The sequence below is a fragment of the Hyperolius riggenbachi genome, chromosome 2 (genome assembly GCF_040937935.1).
Source record: "Hyperolius riggenbachi isolate aHypRig1 chromosome 2, aHypRig1.pri, whole genome shotgun sequence".
NCBI classification, from domain to species: domain Eukaryota; kingdom Metazoa; phylum Chordata; class Amphibia; order Anura; family Hyperoliidae; genus Hyperolius; species Hyperolius riggenbachi.
This window is the reverse complement of record NC_090647.1, coordinates 482,241,678-482,261,058: the sequence shown is the minus strand read 5'-3', so window position 1 is coordinate 482,261,058 and position 19,381 is coordinate 482,241,678. Positions and strand designations below refer to the sequence as shown.

At 43.7% G+C, this 19,381-nt stretch overlaps 1 protein-coding gene across 3 annotated transcripts in view; it reads left to right on the top strand.

Moving 5' to 3' along the window:
• SPECC1 (sperm antigen with calponin homology and coiled-coil domains 1) overlaps positions 1 to 19,381 on the top strand; it is a 481,287-nt gene that overhangs the window by 248,771 nt on the left and 213,135 nt on the right. For all 3 annotated transcript variants that reach the window (XM_068270298.1, XM_068270300.1, XM_068270299.1), the window contains exons 5-7: positions 5,578 to 5,785; positions 10,693 to 10,766; positions 13,444 to 13,619. In XM_068270298.1, the coding sequence (XP_068126399.1) occupies positions 5,578 to 5,785; positions 10,693 to 10,766; positions 13,444 to 13,619 (458 nt within the window). The remainder of the gene's footprint in view (positions 1 to 5,577; positions 5,786 to 10,692; positions 10,767 to 13,443; positions 13,620 to 19,381) is intronic.

The window sequence follows — 19,381 nt, the reverse complement described above, 5'->3', positions numbered from 1 at the left end:
CCGCTCTGCTCCCTGCCGCTGTCCCGCTCTCACTGCACGGTGCAGAGCCTTACTGCGCCTGCGCGAGCCGCCGCTGTCAATCATCGCCATCTGATCTACATGCTTGTTCAGGGGCTATGGCTTAAAGAGACCCTGTAACAAAAAAAAATGACCCTCGTGGGCTACTTTGGATCCGATCAGGGCTTTCCCAGTCATCCTCCATTTCACGGTGGTCTCGCTGGACCCCTCTGAAGCCACAGCCGTCAGGCTTTGGCAGAAGCGCAGTAGTGCCTGCAATATTTACCTTCCCCAGCGCAGGCGCAGTAGCGTCTCTTGGCTCGGGATAAGGCAAAAAAAAGCCAATCCCAGTCGGGTCCGCTCTACTGCGCAGGCGACTTGCATCTGCGGGCTGTGAACATAAAATCAGTGCTGGGCACTTTTGTTTGGTGATTGACCCTTTTCCATTTCACATCGGAGGCTCCGTATGAGTGATCAGATATTTGATTGCTGCTTTAGGATGATTACGGGAGGCGATGGAAGCCCTGATCTCCACTGTAAATATGGCAATATAAAATGGGTAATCTATTGAAAAATAAGACGTGGCAAGCTCAGGAGTTGATTTCCACTTTATAAATAGACCCCCTAAGTGTACAAGTGATATTAAAGAGCACATTTAGTTTACATTTTAATAGAAAGTTATAACTACTTGTGGGTCTTTGGGCCTGATCCAATTCACTTGGTCTCCTAGGTGATATTTTCACATTTATCAATAAAATGTATTTAAAGGAAACCAGTGGTGGTGGAATAATAAAGACTTTATACATACCTGGGGCTTCCTCCAGTGCCATATGCTCCGATCGCTCCCACGCCGCTCTCCTCCACTGCCCGCAGCTACGAGAACCGGGTCCCGTCACTGACGTCTTCGGAGCCAGCCTACGCAGGAGAAGTGCGCCCTCTACGGATCTCTCCAATGGCTGCTAGAGAGATGCGCAAACAGCGTACTTCTCCCACGCTTAGACTTGCTCTGACTGACAGGAGAGCGGGAACCCGGTTCTCGTAGCTGTGGGCAGCGGAGGACGGCGGCATGGGAGCAATCAGATTGTATGGGGCTGGAGGAAGCCCCAGGTATGTATAAAATCTTTATTTCACCATCTCTGGTTCACTTCAAAGCCATGCGCAAGCAGGAAAATACTCATAATACTTCAGGGGTTGGGGAGTCGGAGCAATTTTAGCGGAGTCGCATGGTTTTTGCACCAACTCCACAACCCTAGTAAGTGTTAGACTAAGTAAATTGGAGTCGAGGAGTTGAAGTCTGAACAATTTTGGGTACCTGGATTCGGAGGTTTCATAAACTGAGGAGTCTGAGTCGGATAACTTTTGTACCAACTTCACAGCCCTGGAATAATTTTGGCCGTACTTTTTGGTAATTTTTCAATAGCGGAGTGCTATAAAGTTATGTAAAAAAAGATGAAATATTATCTACTAGGAGAAAACGTGGAGAAAGGGTTAATTGGATCAATTTTGGTTCCAAATCCCTCCAAGTCGAGTGTTCGCCGGCTCTCGATGCGTAGCCCCACCCTTTTGCAGAAAAGTGCCATGGTGCGTTCTCTGCTCGTGATAAAATTGCCAAGGCCCTTTTCTGCAAGGGGGCGGGGCTATGTGCCAGAAGACGGTAGACACGGGGCTCACAAGAAAAAGAGCAGGTAGTTATAACCTTATATAAGAAGAGGATCAATGGAACGTGAAATTTATTCTAATTTCGCCATCTGCAGAGAGCTGTGATTCCTGCTTCACCCCCCACAATACTGGAATGTATTAGAAAAATTCTTTATTTTATCCCTCCATGACTAGCTGTGTGTTCTGCGCCTTTGCATTAAAATGTTGATGCCAGAATTGTTATTCATGGGGATAGGTTGGGGAAGCTGCGCGTGTGATCACGAGTGGAATGTTTCCTCTGCGAGATGCAGGTTGGGTTTGGCACTGGTTACATCCTGGTGATTACATTGTGATGAACATATAATGATATATGATGTAATGCTCTAACCCCTTGGCTCCTCATAGCTCCGCTTGTTCCACATGTCCTGACTGACGGACACACCTTTGTTGATGAGGAGAATCTGTGCAGCCTCCGGCATTGTTAATCTTCACTCTTACGCTCTGCTTCTGAAAGTAGCAATGATTTAATTATTAGTTCTGCCAAGTCTGAAAGTCACTACATGAAGCAGCGATGGTTGGCTTATTACAGAGCTTACATGTATTGTGCACCGCTAGCATGACTCTGTACCTGTTCCAGTCATTTTTATTCAGTTTTTTTGGGGGGCAAATTTAAGTCAAGCTGTGAAACTCAAACGTTAACATTCTCTTCTCATGAGGGATTCCGTGTTCAGCCACAGCAAAGATCTGAGACCGTGTATTGCTTATACAGCTCTGAAGAAAAGGCTGTAACTGTAAATTGTCCTGTAAACTCCATTTTGGCTGGAGAGATTTTTGGCTCTACCCTTCCTCACAAAAAAGAGAACTAGCAGCTTGGAAAACCGTTCTAGTCAAAGACTGGCTCCTGTGTGTAAGTAAATAGCCTTGGTTCAGCTTTCCATTTGCAATGAACAGCAGTGGTTTGCAATCTGCAGTGTTTTGTGCGTTTAACTTCTGTACATTTTGCAATATGTTTTAGTTATCTGGCTGGATGTCTGATGACAGTGCAATTTTAAGAGAGAGAAACTGCCCAGACCACGCCTGTCTAATCATTAGCCCATGAGGCAGTTAGAGAGATAATAGGAAGAGCACAAACCAATCTTTCTCTTGTCAGATCAGCTGAGCTATTCCACCTCCTCCCTCTTAGTGGCCAGCGCTGACACTCAGCAGAGCCTCTTATTAAAATCTGTTGAGCTGCAGTCCTGGCTACAAAGAGTGGGCGAGGGGGTCTAGACAGTGGAAAGCTGCTCTTAAAGGTACTCTTAACTGAGAGGGATATGGATGTTTCATTTTAAACAATACCAGTTGCTTGTCAGTCCTGCTGCTCTCTTTGGCTGCAGTGGTGGCTGAATCACACACCTGAAACAAGCATGCAGCTAATCCAGTCTAAGGCCCAGTGCACACCGAGCGGTTTTAGCAGCGATCCGCCAACCGCATCCACCTGTGAAAACGCTTGGCTAATGTATTTCAATGGGATGGTGCCTCCTGCTGCCCGTTTGCGGTTTCAAGAAGCGTTTCTGCCTCAATGTAAACTATAGGAAAAACGCAAACCGTTCTGGAAAACGCTAGATCAGAGCGGTTTTCCAGGTATTTTTGTTACAGAAGCTGTTCAGTAACAGCTTTTACTGTAACAATATTTGTAATCTGCTACACAAAAGCGCTAGGCATGTTTAGACAACTTCTCTAAACATGCCTAGAATCCCTTTGAAATCTGCTCCAAAAAAGACTAGCGTTTTGAGGATCTGCTAGCAGTTTTGGTGTGCACTGGGCCTGACTTCAGTCAGAGCACCTGATCTGCATGCTTGTTGAGGGGCTGTGGCTAAGCGTATTAGAGACACAGGATCAGCAGGAGAGTCAGGCAACTGGTATTATTTTAAAAGGAAAAATCCATATCCTTCGTTTAGGTTCCCTTTAAACTTGAGACACACTCTGATGCCAGCTTCATACTTGCTGTAGGGTCTTAATGTCACTTGACATGCTTTAGACTTCTCGGGTCATGGTGACCTAGAATCATTAGGAGAGTATTAAGGGCTAAAAGAGACTGAAAAGCCATCTTATGTGAACAGAAGGTATTTGCAATATTTCAACTTTAAGTGAGCAAGTGTGGTTTCCCATGATGCATTACTCCCGAAAATGTGAATATTCTCTGCCCCTGAAAGCCAGGCACACATCCAGAACCGCTGGTGTATAGTGAGCCTATAGCTTATACATTTTTCAGAGCCACATCAATCCAACATACATACAGCCTGTTTTGGGCTTTCTAGTCCTCATCCGTGCATGGCAGGGATTGATATGCATCTATGGGATAGGGCTTGGACCAGTACTATAGAGCAATGTTCCCCAACCCTGTCCTCAAGGGAGGCCCACCAACAATGCATATTTTTGGGAAATTCACAAAGGTAGTTAATCAGCTCTGATGACACACTAATTACCTCACCTGTGCATGTTTGTGGGTTTCTGCAAAACATGTACTGTTGGTGGGCCTTGAGGACAGGGTTGGGGAACCCTGTTAGAGTACACAGATAGCTAATGGTGGCCCAGAACCACCAGGATAGGAAAATGTAAGGGGCTGAAAGAGACTGAAAAAAGCTTACTTAAAATGGAAGCAAATAAAATTTTGCCTTCTTAAAATGGAAATTATAAGCAATTATTTAGCTTTAAGTGAGCTAGTATGGTTTCCTATGATGCATTATTATAGATTATATTTAGCATCACTTTTTAGCAAGACTGCTTTTCAGTCTCTTTTATCCTTTTATACCTTCCCAACCTAAGACTAACCACCTCCCTCTGCACATTGCCTTCAGCTTCAGCTATGTCCGGCAGCCAAATTATAAACCTTGTGCCTCTGTATCCGCAATTATTATTGCTGTCTATGGCTGTGCCCAAATTACTTGCCTCATAAGTATGTTCACACAACAAGTAAGACTAATAAGTGCATACTAATGCTGCCCTTTCCCAGAAGGAATTGCATTTGCATACTTCTTAAATTGTTATTGGCAGAGCTCTTGGGGGGTGGGGGCATAACCTATGCACACAGCAAGATAGTGGGTTTTCGGGCCAGAGTGGGGAGCATAGTGGGAGATACTGTTTTTGGTAAATGGCAGCTGCAATTTTATGTTGTTGGTTACATTTCCTAGTGACCAGTTTGGTTTTCTTTCGAAGTTAAGGTTTGCTTTAAACAGTCCTGGTGTTGCGTCGGATTGACCTTTCGTTGATGCGCTATGTAATGATTTAATATGGAGCTGTCTGATTAGAAGGAACAGCTTCGTCCTCCATTTAGGTTTTCCTCAAGTAGACACAACCCTCAATTAGTCAGTGGTTGCTTTGTGCCATTGGCATTGTTTGGGCATTGAGCAAGCATTGATCTAGCCGAGTAGCCACATGTACATGTCAGGCTGAGCATTACTGCTGTGCTGTGTAAGGTTTTGTATAGAATGCAAGGGCTTCCAATTAACCTAAACTGGACCTCCAAGCCCCTCTAGAGCAGAGAGACAACCTCACATGCACAGGAGGGGTAATTTGTGTCTCTGCTGTGTGGCTTTACTACCTGGCATGGTTTTTGACCCTTGAGTATAGGCTTGGGGAACAATGCTGTAGAGCAATGTGGACAGTGCTAGTGTAGACTTTGGCCACAGTCTTGATTTGATGAATATTAAATTGGCCAGTTCTGGGACTGCTATTGTACTGTTCGTTGTTTGTTTGCACTGAAATAAACACACTGAGGGAATCGTGCTGAGAAACCTTTACTCTCCCCCTATGTAGACATGGTTGGTGACTGAGGTGCAGACATTGAGAGGAGTTGCCAAACCTTACTGTTGGCTGCTTTATGTATAACACTTATCTGTCTTCTAATGGTGGTAAATAGATGATTTCATATAGTTTTGTTTTGTTTGCCCCCTCCCCCAGGTTGAAACTGAGTGTCATGATTTGAAGCAGCTGGGAGACCAGAAGGAAGAACAGCTAAAATGTGCAAATGTGAAGCTTCAGGAGAAGAGTTCAGAGAGGGACACGGAAATCAAGGACCTGAAGGACACCATTTTTGAGCTGGAGGACCAGGTGGAGCAGCATCGTGCTGTTAAACTACATAACAATCAGCTTATCAGTGATCTGGAAGGTAAGTAGAGTACAGCCAAGGCTAGCGCAGGAACATGTGGTTTGTTCATAGAATGGACATCTGTATTATGACCTGTAAGAACTGTGTTGAACAGCTTGCACTCAGTTTATATGTTTCAGAGAATTTGTTTGCAATCATGCAACACCTAACAGTAGGTGTGCTGCTATGTTCTTTCTAGGGTGGTCTCCCTCAAAGCAGATTTACAGCAGACCACCTAACTGGAGATTGTGCCACCTTAGAAAGTATGTGGATAGCCACAGCCACTTATTTATATTTGATAGTTATGTAGTCAAAATACTTCCAAATCCAGAAAGAACACCATATACCCAATAATTACCAATTAATTTAATTGTATTAGTAACCATGTGGATTCTTTGCGCCAAAACTTGTAAGTCATACTGAAGATGTTTGTCTGTTACGGTAGATAGTAACAAGCAATTGTGTAGAGAGCGTAGAGCTGTGAGCTGGGGGGAGGGGACCATTCCTCCTATCAGTAAGTTTTTGGGATGTGGTATGAAACCAGAGTGTCTAGATGAAACTCATGCAAACACTGATAGAGCCTAGCATTGCACGTGCAATAGAGTGTGGTAAGCATTAAGCCACTGTGCTACCACGTTTTGTCACCAAGTCAGTCAGGCTTCTGTGTGACACTTAACCACCGTTTGCCATACCATTTGCATTGCATCTCGTTGGTGCAACTTATCGACTTCTCCATTTCTCAAGCCTAGTTCACCAGCAAAAAATGCGTTTACCCTTTCGTTTTAAAACTGAAGAATGAGATTTTAGGAGTGGAGTACAAAGAATATGCTGCTAACCACTCTTTATAAAAGGGGTCCTTTTTCTTTGGAGACACCAGTTTCTGTTCTTGATAGTGTTGATGGAGAGTAAATTCTCAGGCATTGTCCATCTACAGACAAATAGGGGGAAAAGATTGGTTCATACAGGAAAGTGAGGATCAGTTTTAGAGTAAGGTGCAGATATTTAGACTATGCTTGTGCTAAGGATTACACTGCGAGCTCTTTTGAGAAATGGTGACATGACAATGTACTCTGTAAAGTGCTGCAGATGTCAGCACTATATACATAAAAATAATAAACTAGCTACGCATAATCTATTTATGTGCCAACTATGCATTTTTGGGGTTCCGATTAATCACCTCCCCCTTTTCCTATACAGATTAAACACACAGCATCCCTGCTGTCATGTCACCATAGCTGGAGGGGAACAGGGGCACCTTGGGGGCCACTCACAAACTCTAGGGCCTTGGGGCAATTACCCCCTTTACCTCTATGAAAGTGCCAACCCTTCTCCAGATACAGGTCAGGGGGCAATCTGGCAGTATGGCTGCATCTATAAATTGAATTTTGGTTATTCTAAAGTATTGTGTCCTCTGCAATGACAGGGCGTTTCATCTGGTGCTGAATGTATGAAGCTTAAGACTTATTTTGCTGCTCCCTAAGCAAGGAAGATGTGGCCATAGAGTTCTAACCAGCTTTATTTCTGCCAGTATAGATTTTCTGACTAGGAATGCACAGAACTGGCAGACTAAATAGCTGAAACTAAATGATCTCTCTAAAGCTTCAATTACAAGGCAAAAAAAGTCCACACCAGAAAATTATTTGGAGCAGGAAGTAGTTATCAATGGCTTAATATCCTCCTTTGATCTTCAAAGTAGAGTAGTGATGAGATTTCCTTCAATGACAGGAAAAGTCTGTCCGCTCCTGGAAACCAATGAGCTTTCATGCTGAGGAACACCGTAAACAACTCCTATTGCCATATACATTATTCTATCACTACTGCTGTAAAGCTTTGAAACTGTTGTTTGATGTAAAGTTCATCTCTAAGAATTGCTAAATTAACCACTTGTTAAAATCATTTGCTGTATTAGCAGTTAGCTGCAAGCCTATGGTTTGGTCACTAGCATGTACTGTATCCTTTTTCTTCACATACTCTTATGTTCTTGACAATCTGTACGAGTCTGGCCTAGGCAGTAACCACCTAGACTTACAGGGCTTGATTCACAAAGCAGTGGTAATGCATAGTGCTATGCGTGTAGCGCGCAATGCTACACGCACATAGTTTTACGCGCGCACAGGTTTACACACGCACTAACAAACCTCTTCACATGTTAACGTGGCACAATGCACGCACAAAAACTACATAAACAGTGCACTTCTCTTGCGTCTGACTGGCTGAAGTTACAGGACCCGCTACAGAAGACTGAGAAGGCTGAGGACAGCGGCGTGAGAGTGATTTGTGTGGATGGGGCTGGAGAAAGCCCCAGGTATGTATAAATCATTTAATATTATTCAGCTCCGGTACACTAAGACCAGAAACTAGATTTCAATATATTGTTGGCAATCTTTCCAAACCAGCTGCATGGTTCCCCTCTACAATGACTGCTGCTCCTGTGTCCTCCTGTGTACCATGTGTCACTATTTTGTGTCCCTTTACAAGAAATATATCTTGCCAAAACTGTGGGTGCATAACCACAGCTAACCCATTCATTTTTGGATGTGTAAGTCGTCCAGTCAGGTAATCCTCACTGCAAGACTCTTAATGTTCTACACTGCCCTTAAATCTAAAAGGGAACCCTAGGTGAGAGACATATATAGAGAGACTGGAGACCATGAACAAGTATGCAGATCAGATGCTCTGACTAAAGTCTGACTAGAATTAGCCACACACTTGTTTCAGGTGTGTACAATTCTGACACTACTGACTACTGAAAGATGAGCAGGACAGCCAGGCAACTGGTATTGTTTAAAATGAAATCTAAGCAGTCCCTGGTCACCTGAAAAGGACAACTGAAACCAGAGGGATATGGAGGCTGTCATATTTATTTCTATTTAAGCAATACCAGTTGCCTGGCAGTTCTGCTGATCCTCTGCCTCTAACTTTTAGCCATAGACCCTGAACAAGCATGCGGTAGATCAGGTGTTTCTAACATTTGTCAGATCTATTTATTTATTTATTGTATGTATAAAGCGCCACCATATTACGCAGCGCTGGACATTAGTTTAGGTTACAGACAATATTTAGGGGTGACATACAGCAATATGACAATACAGGAATACAAGAAAACCAGATCACACAGCACAGTATGAGTACAAGCTAATGTTTAGTCAGTCACTGGATGGAGCATGGAGATTAGGCAAGTAAAGGCCCATACACACGTCGGATTTTTCCGGACGGGTCGTTTAAAAGTCCCGTCCAGTAGTCCGCACGCCAAATCGGGCGTGTGTACAGTCCGTCGTTCGGGTGATGAGACCAGTCTTATCACCCGAACAACGGACTGTACACACACCCGATTTGGCGTGAGGACGACTGAACGACGGGACTTTCAAACGACCCGTCCGGAAAAATCCGACGTGTGTATGGGCCTTTAGGTTCACTCAGATGCTTCGCATGGGTTCACAGTAATGGAGGTGCATGATCAGGTAGGACACAAAAGGAGGACCCTGCCCAAAGGCTTACAATCTAGAGGATCTGATAAGATTAGCGGTTTGTGATGAATTATCAATTTGTGTTGACTTGGGTTATGTTTCCACTGCTGCGATTACGGTCTGATTCACCACATACAAATGCAGATTTGATTTGGCAGCCTATTGAAGTCAACAGAGAGCATCCGAATTTGTGTGCGGATAAAAATCTTGATGCCATGCAGCATATTCTTGCATCACCTGTCTGAATCTCATAGCCGTGCATGGCACTAAGGCAGGGTGTGCTAACCTACTTTGGACTTCTATAAATTGGAAGCTTCTAGACATACGGTTGCCATACATCTAGCGATTTTGCGGCCCGATCAACCATCCGATTTGATAATTTTATTGAATCGGATGAAAATCTGTGCCGCAACAAGCATGACCGGTTGACGATTCCACCAATTTCACTCCGTAATCAGTCGATTGTATTGATTGAGCAAGCTGGAAAATAATAGTCGATCAGTTACATGGCGGTAATTGCATGTGATATCAGTGATATTGGTACGAGCAACTAACGCAATGGAGCCCCTGGCTGATGTCCCCCCAAATGTTAATGTGAATCCCCCCTCCTCACCTGTATCTCTCACCTGTCCAGCTGCTGTGAGTGTCCACCTGCTCCTTGTTTCCCATTTGGGTCCCACGTGGCTACTGTGTATAACACGTGGTGCTTGTGTGATGTCACACAACGGGGAAGATGGAGCAGGTGGAAACTTGTGGCAGCTGGACAGGTGAGAGATTTTGATGGGGGGTGGGGTGGCTGCGCACAAGGCTGATTCCTGAGAGATTTCATGCTGAAATTGATCAGGAATCAGCCTGTGGTGTATGGGCAGCCAACAGATCTTTCTCTAATCAGAGAGAGATCTGTCTCTTGGTTGATCTGGAAAATGAACCAGAGCATTCTGGAAGAAATAATTAATGCAAAGTCTCCCCAGATGTCACCACCTGCCCCTGGGGAGCATCTATTGGTAGTATTTGAGACTTTCCTCGGTTGATTTGTTAGGCCGGAAAATCTGCCAAAAATGGTTGATAACCTGGCGAGCCATCATCGGAGAAATGATGTTTCAATAATAGAAACATGTGACCCCTGAATTCTTCTTACTTTGAAACAAACTGATTTCTTTCTGCTTATACACATTATGAATTCAGTGTTTTAAAATAAATTATGTTGTTCTGAAATGAGCTTTGTTATGTCTGCATTACTGCATACTGTTAACGGCTTTATAGTATTGTAATTTCTTTATTTAAATGACAGAACATCTTTTTTTTTTTTGTGTGCAAGTTTGTTTCCTCTATGGACTTTAGCATGAAAGGTCCCCGTTAGTTTGGAAACACTTCCCTCTACTGACCGAAATGGGGAGGTACAATTGATGAAATGCTAATCTAGTAAGAACGTTTAAACTGAATCCTGTTTTTATTCCGTAGCTAACGTTAACAAACTGGAAGAACAAAAACAAGAACTGGAGAAACAGCTGAAGCTCATTAATAAGCAGATGAAGGTAATTTTCAGTAGCCATTGTGATAGGCTGGAAGCCATCGGTTTGTAGCAGGAATGTTTGTTTTATTTCTCTGGATACTTCTGCGCAGTGTAGGTGACTAAGCAAAATAATGCATTCTTCTGTGAACGAAGACCCCGGCTTTTAACTTAGCTGCAGGGATAACAGTGGTGCCTGGATGAGTGAATCTGTGAATGCATTTGTTTGAACATTTGCATGCGAGTGTGCGAAGGGTTAATTGATTTTTGCTATTTGTTTGGCCACACCCCCTTCAGCACCTCCCTTTCCTTAAAAACGTATTTAATGGCCTAACTAGAGTAGATGTGCCTGGATATATGTTTTTTTTCTAGTTACTGACCCCTGTGGCCAGGTTTTTAATTCAGTGCACTCCCTCCTTTCCCTGTTTGTGTTTTTTGTCAGCAAGCACACAGCTTATGCTGGTGTATGTGCATGGTGCGCATGGATACATTACGTCAGCTTCCTTGTGCGATTGGTATGATGCGCTATCTGTCCCAGGAGAGGACGTCAGGATGTGTGCTCCTAATCCATTGATAGGTTTGATGCAATGAATGTTTGCATGTCTGCACTATGCATGTTACAGGGCTAGATTTAGGACACTTATGTTTACCTGGGTACTTCTGCGCAGTGTAGGTGACTAAGCAAAATAATGCATTCTTCTGTGAACTAAGACCCCGGCTTTTAACTTAGCTGTAGGGATAACAGTGGTGCCTGGATGAGTGAATCTGTGAATGCATTTGTTTGAACATTTGCATGCAAGTGTGCGAAGGGTTAATAGATTTTTGTTTTTATTTTTTTGACTTTACAATGGTAAGTTTTTCTGAAGTGACTTTTACCAATACAAGATGCTCCAGGCTATAAGACACACCTAGGTTTAGAGGACAAAAACCAGGGAAAATAAATATGCCGTGGTCCTGAAGCATCTTGTAGATGTTCTCCCCCAATGTGCCCTCCCTGTGTTCACCATGTTTCCCCCTTGTGTCCCCTGCCCCCTTGTGTCCTCCGCTCCCCCTGTGTATAGATAAAAGCCTCAAAAGCACATCTCTCTCCCCATCCATCAGAGCCAGAGGCGGTCAGACACCTTTGCTCTCCCTCACTGCTCCTTTAGTGCTGGTCGCGTGTAATGACCCGATCAGCAGAAGCCAGCACTAGGGCAGCAGTGAGGTCTCTGATCATTGTTGGCTTTGATAGGTGAGTTGAAAGACTTGCTTCCGCTGCTTTTATCTATACACAGAGGAGCAGAGGAGGACATGGGGAAAAATACAGGGAGTACTCGACTTCACGGTGCATCGGCGGTTCGTATCGGCAGGTGTTCGTAAGTCGGGGAATCCCTGTATTTGGAACCATTTTAGGGGGAGAAAAAGCGTGTCTTATATTCCGAAAAATACAGTAATCCATTTAGACTATTATGAGTAATGAAGTGTGTATAGTTGTTGCATTTTCCACACAGGACCTTCATTCATTCTGCCAGTAACTAAAGTGCAGTATTCCGGTTTGGATCCCTGAGCCCTCTGGATTTGAGAAGAGCAAAGGGTGACCAAGCCACAGTTGCTTAAAGGGGGGGGGGCCCCCTAAAACAAAATGCATACCATATTTGAAGGTACATGTTAAATGTGAGTTTCAGATTATCAGATAGAAGATCATTTCCTTTGGATTTGGGAAGTTTTGCATCAGTATCAGCAGAGTGGATACTGGAATTGCTTGTCTCAGTATACTGTCTGCCATAAAACTGTTCTCTTTTTGGGGCTACTATGCCCCTTTTCCACTCTCCGTGTTTGGCCACACAATTTCCCAATCGCAAGGGCACTGCAATTGTCACGGTATTCCCTTTTTTAGTGGTGCGAAATTATTACTGCATGTAGCATTTTTTCTGAATTTGCAATTTGATTAAATGGAACCTGACATGTGAGGCATATGGAAGCTGCCATGTTTAATTGCTTGAAAATAATACCAGTTTCCTGTCAGTCCTGATCATTCTGCCTTCAGTAGTGTCTGAATCACTCGGCTGAAACAAGCATGTGGCTAACTTGTCACATATCTTTCAAAAGCAGCTGATCTCCACGTTTGTTCAGGGACTGTGGCTAAACGTGTTATAGGCAGAGGATCAGAAGGACAGCCAGGCAAAAATAAATGTCGGCTTCCATATTGCTCTCACTTCATATTCTGTTACAAGCAACTATACTCTTGCCCAGGATACGTATTTGTTATTTAGAAAATAGGCTGGTGCTTAGAAATCAGCGGCTCCCTGACCGCTCCAAAATGTTGACACCATTGGCCTAGCCCAGTGATGGCTAACCTTGGCACTCCAGCTGTGGTGGAACTACAAGTCCCATGAGGCATTGCAATACTCCGTCAGCTCTAAGCATAACTCTGGGGGGCAGAGGCATGATGGGATTTGTAGTTTTATCACAGCTGAATTGCCAAGGTTAGCCATCACTAGCCTAGCCACTGTAGTGCCCAAGCTTTATTTCACTTTTCAGAAAGTGAGGACCTGTTGTTTTGGGCGCTCTTTGATTTAGATCATTGTAGGGTGTAGAGCTTGCCAGGCGTTGTGGACTGGAAGATGTGACTAGAAGACTGAACATGTAGACATTTAAGTATGTCTTTAAAACTTGACATCAAGATAAAGAACGCCTCTGACAGATTTTTTTTCCCCACACAGGAGGATGCTGAGGAATGGAAGCGATTTCAGGCAGACCTGCAGACAGCAGTAGTGGTAGCAAATGACATTAAGTGTGAATCTCAGCAGGAACTTCGTGCTGTGAAACGGAGGCTGCAGGAGGAAGAAGAGAGGAATGCGCTGTTGAACCAAGAGCTGGACGACATACAGGGGAGCAGGTCAGGCTTCACTTTCTCTTCCCCTGTTATTTATATGCCTGCTACAAAAGGTGTTTGCATTGCTGGCTGATTCGCAGTACCAGATCAGTTAGTGTATTACTCAGCTGATGAGATCTTTGCCATTAAGCTAGGGTGTGCATATTAAGAAATCCAGAATTAAGTGGGCTTCCATGTTCAGAAACAAAGCAAGGAACCCCCTTTGCCATTTTCTGGTTGCTGTCTATCAACTCCTCATTTTATACCTTAACAATCAAAAAAGGAATAAAGATTTGGAGCAAAGTGAAATGTATAGTCATGACTCCAGACAAGCTCACAAATCTCCTTCACTGTTTTCTCCTCACAACATGCATGAGAGTCCAAAGAGGGGGAAGACAAGTTAATCAGAGGAGATGGAACAGGTAGCTAGATGTGCTGTAATATAACTAGCAGTCAAGGAGATGTATATACACCACTTCTGACTGGCAACTTGTGATGTTATCCTTCTGGCTAATCTGCAGCATATCCTTAAAGGACACCTGAAGTGAAAGGGATATGGAGGCTGTCATATTTATTCCCTTTTAAGCAATACCAGTTGCATGGCAGCCCTGCTGATCCTCTGCCTCTTCTACTTTTAGCCATAGACCTTGAACAAGCATGCAGCTAATCTTGTCAGATGTGACAATGTCAGAAACACCTGATCTGCTGCATGGCTTGTTTCAGATGTGATTCAGACACTACTGCAACCAAATAGATCAGCAGGGCTGCTAGGGAACTGGTATTTTTCAAAAGGAAATAATTATGGCAGCCTCCATATCCCTCTCGCTACAGTCGTTTAAATTTCTTTGGCTGTAGCTGGGTTGATGTCCAATCTGGGTGGGGGAGACACACTGGTAAAGAGGGATGCCTTTCTGGACAGTCAGAAGTGAAAACAATAAACGCTTATTGCTTTAGACAAAACCCTTTACCGACACCTATAGAGGTTTCTTTCAGCAAGGTGTTTACACTGAGGAGTTGATTCCCAACTAGGTACTCTGTAGAACTACATGTAAGGGTGGAACAGTGTCCTACCAGAAGAAGCTAAGATTTCAGTTACCGGTATGTGGCAATATAGTATATGCATTGTAAATGCATTATATAAATGCTGAGTTTCCAAAAGGGTCTCTTCCAATATGGAGAACTGTTTAGCTTGCTTCCTGTTTATTTGTTACAAGGCCAAGTTATTCCACTGAGTTGAAGAGTCGTTCTGCCCATTTACAGAGCAAAATCTCCTCATTCCAGACTATCTCAATTCAGGTTAATGTACAACTGTATATTGTGAACCACATAGATATGAAGGTCATAATAACTCTAAAATGTCAACCCAGCGATTAGTGTATAGTGTACACCATAAGACTTTTTATTGTGCTTGAAAGGCTATCTGTCCCTTCAAGGGTTTGACGTTCTTCAATCTGTATTAAATAAGTGTCTCTCCTGGACTTTGAGCTGCAAAGAGTCACTTCAGTCTTATCCTTCTCTTTTTTTCCTATGCAGTTCACACTTTATTACTTTTCTTACATAGCTGTGAATGTGGTAAATGTCTCTGTGATGCGTAAATGTCCAATGGGTAGATAATAATCCATATATCTTCAGCAGTCTGTACAGCCCTCAGTCAATAATACGAGGTTGTAAGAATATTGACTGAGTGGCTGATAAGTGAAAGCAGACCTGGCTGCAAGAACAGGCCATATGATTAAAAAAATACATTCTAATTTATCTTCTGTGAAAAGTGCAAGTCAGAAAGCCACTGCATATGTGTATTACCAAGATTGTATGCCACTTACATTTATCATAGAATAAAGGGGCATTGTAATAATGATAATACAAAAAAAATATACAAATTACAAAAATACATATAGCATACATGGTTCTGGGCTGTCCATACGTCCTGTACTTGTAACAGCAGTTAGCTTTGATCTCACCTGAATATTAGCAACTTAATATGTATCTGCTTAATTTATGTACTTGTGCTGATTGCTTTGTTGGTGCCTTGTCTTCCAGTTTCAGTTCCTTCCGAAGTATAATTTGTATATGGTTTTTTTGGCTTCTGTTTTGCATTAATTTGCATTGTTTTCTCTGAACACTGTGATTGTCCCCTGTCTTTTGTTCATCAGAAAACCCTAAGCTGATACTAATGCGCTGCCAGTCCATCCTAAATATGAGTATTAACGCTTACCATTTGCTGCTAATTTGTTTTCCTTATCATGCCTTTCACTTAAGAAATACATAAATGTTACTGATTTACATAAAGTCCTTAAGTGAAATAACAAGGCTCCAGTCGCCAAATTGTGTAATCAAAAAGTGTTCTACATCTGCACCCACCTGCCACTAATGTGCAGTGCCCAGCCTAGCCTGCAGCCAGGCACCGCCCTCCACCCATATCTGTTGGGAGGAGTGTATGTCAGCACGCCCTTTTTGTGCATAGCCTTATGATATCACTGTCATACTTCCTGTACAGTCAGGAAACCCTGAGGAGACACTTGTGGAGTGTGGTGTTCAGTCTGGACCAGGCAACGCACCATACATCACTGGTAGGTGGTGGAGACATCATTTTTTTTTCTTACACAATAGGTGATCAGGTGCTGTATGATTTTACATTAAATCGTCAAAAATCTACTTAAAGTCAAGTTTATAGACAAGTGAATAGAACAAATAAGCCCTTGAATCTGTGGAAGGTTGCTTCTACTATATTTATCACCACTGGGAAGAACCTCCTGTCTGTGGTGCCTCAGTTTTGGGACTGCATATATGAAATTTAGTGAGGGACATTTATTTATTTTTAATTATACAGAAAACAAGCTTTCAGTTTGGCCTCCATGATTGGTTTATCATGGAGGTCATGTGATCAGAGGCCACTCTGATCAGCAGTCTCTCTCTGGGTGCCGAGGCTGCAGGCAGTAGTGTGATTCCAGGGATAATGTGCATTTTAATCCGGCTCCCCCATTGTATTAAATATGGCTGTGAAGTAAACCTGTTCTGATTCCGATTGGTCTAATTGTGAAAGAAAGCCAATTGGGCAAGCTCGAGCTGGGAACGCTCGCTCCAAATGCAATAAATGAGAACTTCACCTTAAAATGCTTTTTTGAGCTTTCTTCTGTGATTCACAAAGTAGCTTTTTTCTTTAAGTATTGTGCCCACCCACAAATGTAGTGGGAATGTTTTAGGATAATTGTTGCACTTAAATATGGTGGTTGCGCAATCATTCTATAAGCACTTGATAAAGACCACACAGGTCGAAACGTCAAGTATGCTCTGCACTGTGGTACTTGCAATAAATTGGCCTAACGGTCTTTTATCGTTGTTGGAAGCTCAAGCGTTAAACCCACTTTACTGTCCATTCCACTTACAGTACCTCAGCTTTACTCTTTGAAACTGGTGATGTTTAGACATCGTTTTATCAGATGGTGATCTCTGGACGTGTAGTTTATGATCACTTCCTCACTTGACTTTATATTCCTTCAGTTCAGGGTCACTTTAAGTACCTGCAGCTGCATTACAGGTCTGACTAATTCATTATGCATGAGGGTGAAAGGGTCACTTGAATTAGCCGAGCTCATGTGTTGAGTACTTCAACGCGGAAGCTTCTCTAGTTATTCCTTTTCCATATATTAGTACTGGTCAACAGTGATCACTGCTTATGGTCACATAGTGCTCTAAATTTTTTCTCTTTTTTTTTTTTTTCATTTTTACTAAATTGTTCTGCATATAAGACAAAGGGAATGGCAGTCCATGGGCCATAATATTCTGTATAGTTCAATTTTTTTTAGTTGTTACCCAAGATTTCTGTTCTGGGAAATAAACACAGTTGCCAGACACAGGGCGCCTGAGAAGGCAAAGGGACGCCTAGGGAAACCAAACAAGTACTGGATTTGTATCTGTGTATACATGTGGATGGCGCTATCCAATCTTCCCATGGGGGTTGTGCCATGGCCTAGTGTTAGCAAGCCTGTGTACTTTGGGCCTTGTACAACGCAGAATAATCCCTGCCTGGGTGAAGCAGAGACGCATAGGGTATACACTACTTTTTCATTGTCTCCTCGCTAGTCTTAACACAACGGTCAGAAATATTGATTGAAAATTCCATTTCACTTTCTAAAGAAAATCCAAAACCTATTTTAGTAAAAACAAATCTCTAATCCTGTAATAGCAGAAGAAATGCTGAGATAAATGTATCCTAAGCACAAGTAAATGGTCATCAGTAGTGCAAATAAGCATTCTGAAACCACAAATTACTCTGGCGTCTTTTGGGAAACAATGTCCATTATCTGCAGTTTGAAAGCTCTGTAATGTAACTGGACAGCCTTCCAAGCAGGAGAGCGATTCACATTGTGCTAAATGCTAAATAACTACTGGAGATTTTTTTTAAAGCTTTCTTTAAAGGGATACTGTAGGGGGGTCGGGGGAAAATGAGCTGAACTTACCCGGGGCTTCTAATGGTCCCCCGAAGACATGCTGTGCCCGCGCAGCCGCTCACCGATGCTCCGGCCCCGCCTCCGGTTCACTTCTGGAATTTCTGACTTTAACCTCCCTGGCGGTAACCCCGTGTGTGACACGGGGTAAGCCGCCGGAGGGTGCCGCTCAGGCCCTGCTGGGCCGATTTTCATAATTTTTTTTTTGCTGGACGCAGCTAGCACTTTGCTAGCTGCGCCAGCACTCTGATCGCCGCCGGCCCCCGCCCGATCGCCGCTATTTGCTGCGGCGCGCGGCCCCCCCCCCCCCAGACCCCAGCGCTGCCTGGCCAATCAGTGCCAGGCAGCGCCGAGGGGTGGCCCGGGACTCCCAATGACGTCCCGACGTCAGTGACGTCGGTGACGTCATCCCGCCCCGTCGCCATGGCGACGGGGGAAGCCCTCCAGGAAATCCCGTTCTATGAACGGGATTTCCTGATCGGAGATCGCCGAAGGCGATCGAAGCGGGCGGGGGGATGCCGCTCAGCAGCGGCTATCATGTAGCGAGCCCTCGGCTCGCTACATGATTAAAAAAAAAAAAATTTTTAAAAAACTGCTGCGCTCCCTCCTGGCGGTATTTTTCATACCGCCAAGGAGGTTAAAGTCAGAAAACCACTGCGCCTGCGTTGCTGTGTCCTCGATCCCGCTGATGTCATCAAGAGCGCACAGAGCAGGCCCAGTATGGTCTGTGTCTGCACAGTACACTCCTGGTGACATTAGCGGGAGCGAGGACACGGCAACGCAGGTGCAGTGGTTTTCTGACTTTAAAGTCAGAAATTCCAGAAGTGAACGGGAGGCGGGGTCGGAGCATTGGGGAGTGGCTGCGCCAACACAGGATGTCTGCGGGGGACCATTAGAAGCCCCGGGTAAGTTCAGCTCATTTTCCCCCGACCCCCTACAGTATCCCTTTAAGTGTAACTGTCGGGCATAAACTCAAAAATCAATTCTTTATTTTTATCTGGTAAACAAGTAATAAGGATGCTAACCAGGCAATCCAAAAGTTAAAATCGCTATTACTTTTCTTGTTGATAAATGATCATTCCCCAGTTTTCCTGACTCTTATTTGGTACACACAAAATTTGGTACATAAAAAAAAAATTGCATGGTATGCTGGGTTGTCCTTTTTTTGCTTCTCTACTTCCCCCTCAGACGTAACTAGTGCAGCCTGATTGACTGAAGCCTCTTTCCCTCCTCTCTTTCCCATCTCACACCTCTGTTCCTCTCTGATTGGCCAATATTTCTCATGCTGAGACAATGCACTTTTTATAGTGAAGGGTGGACAAATCAGGCGGAGGGAGA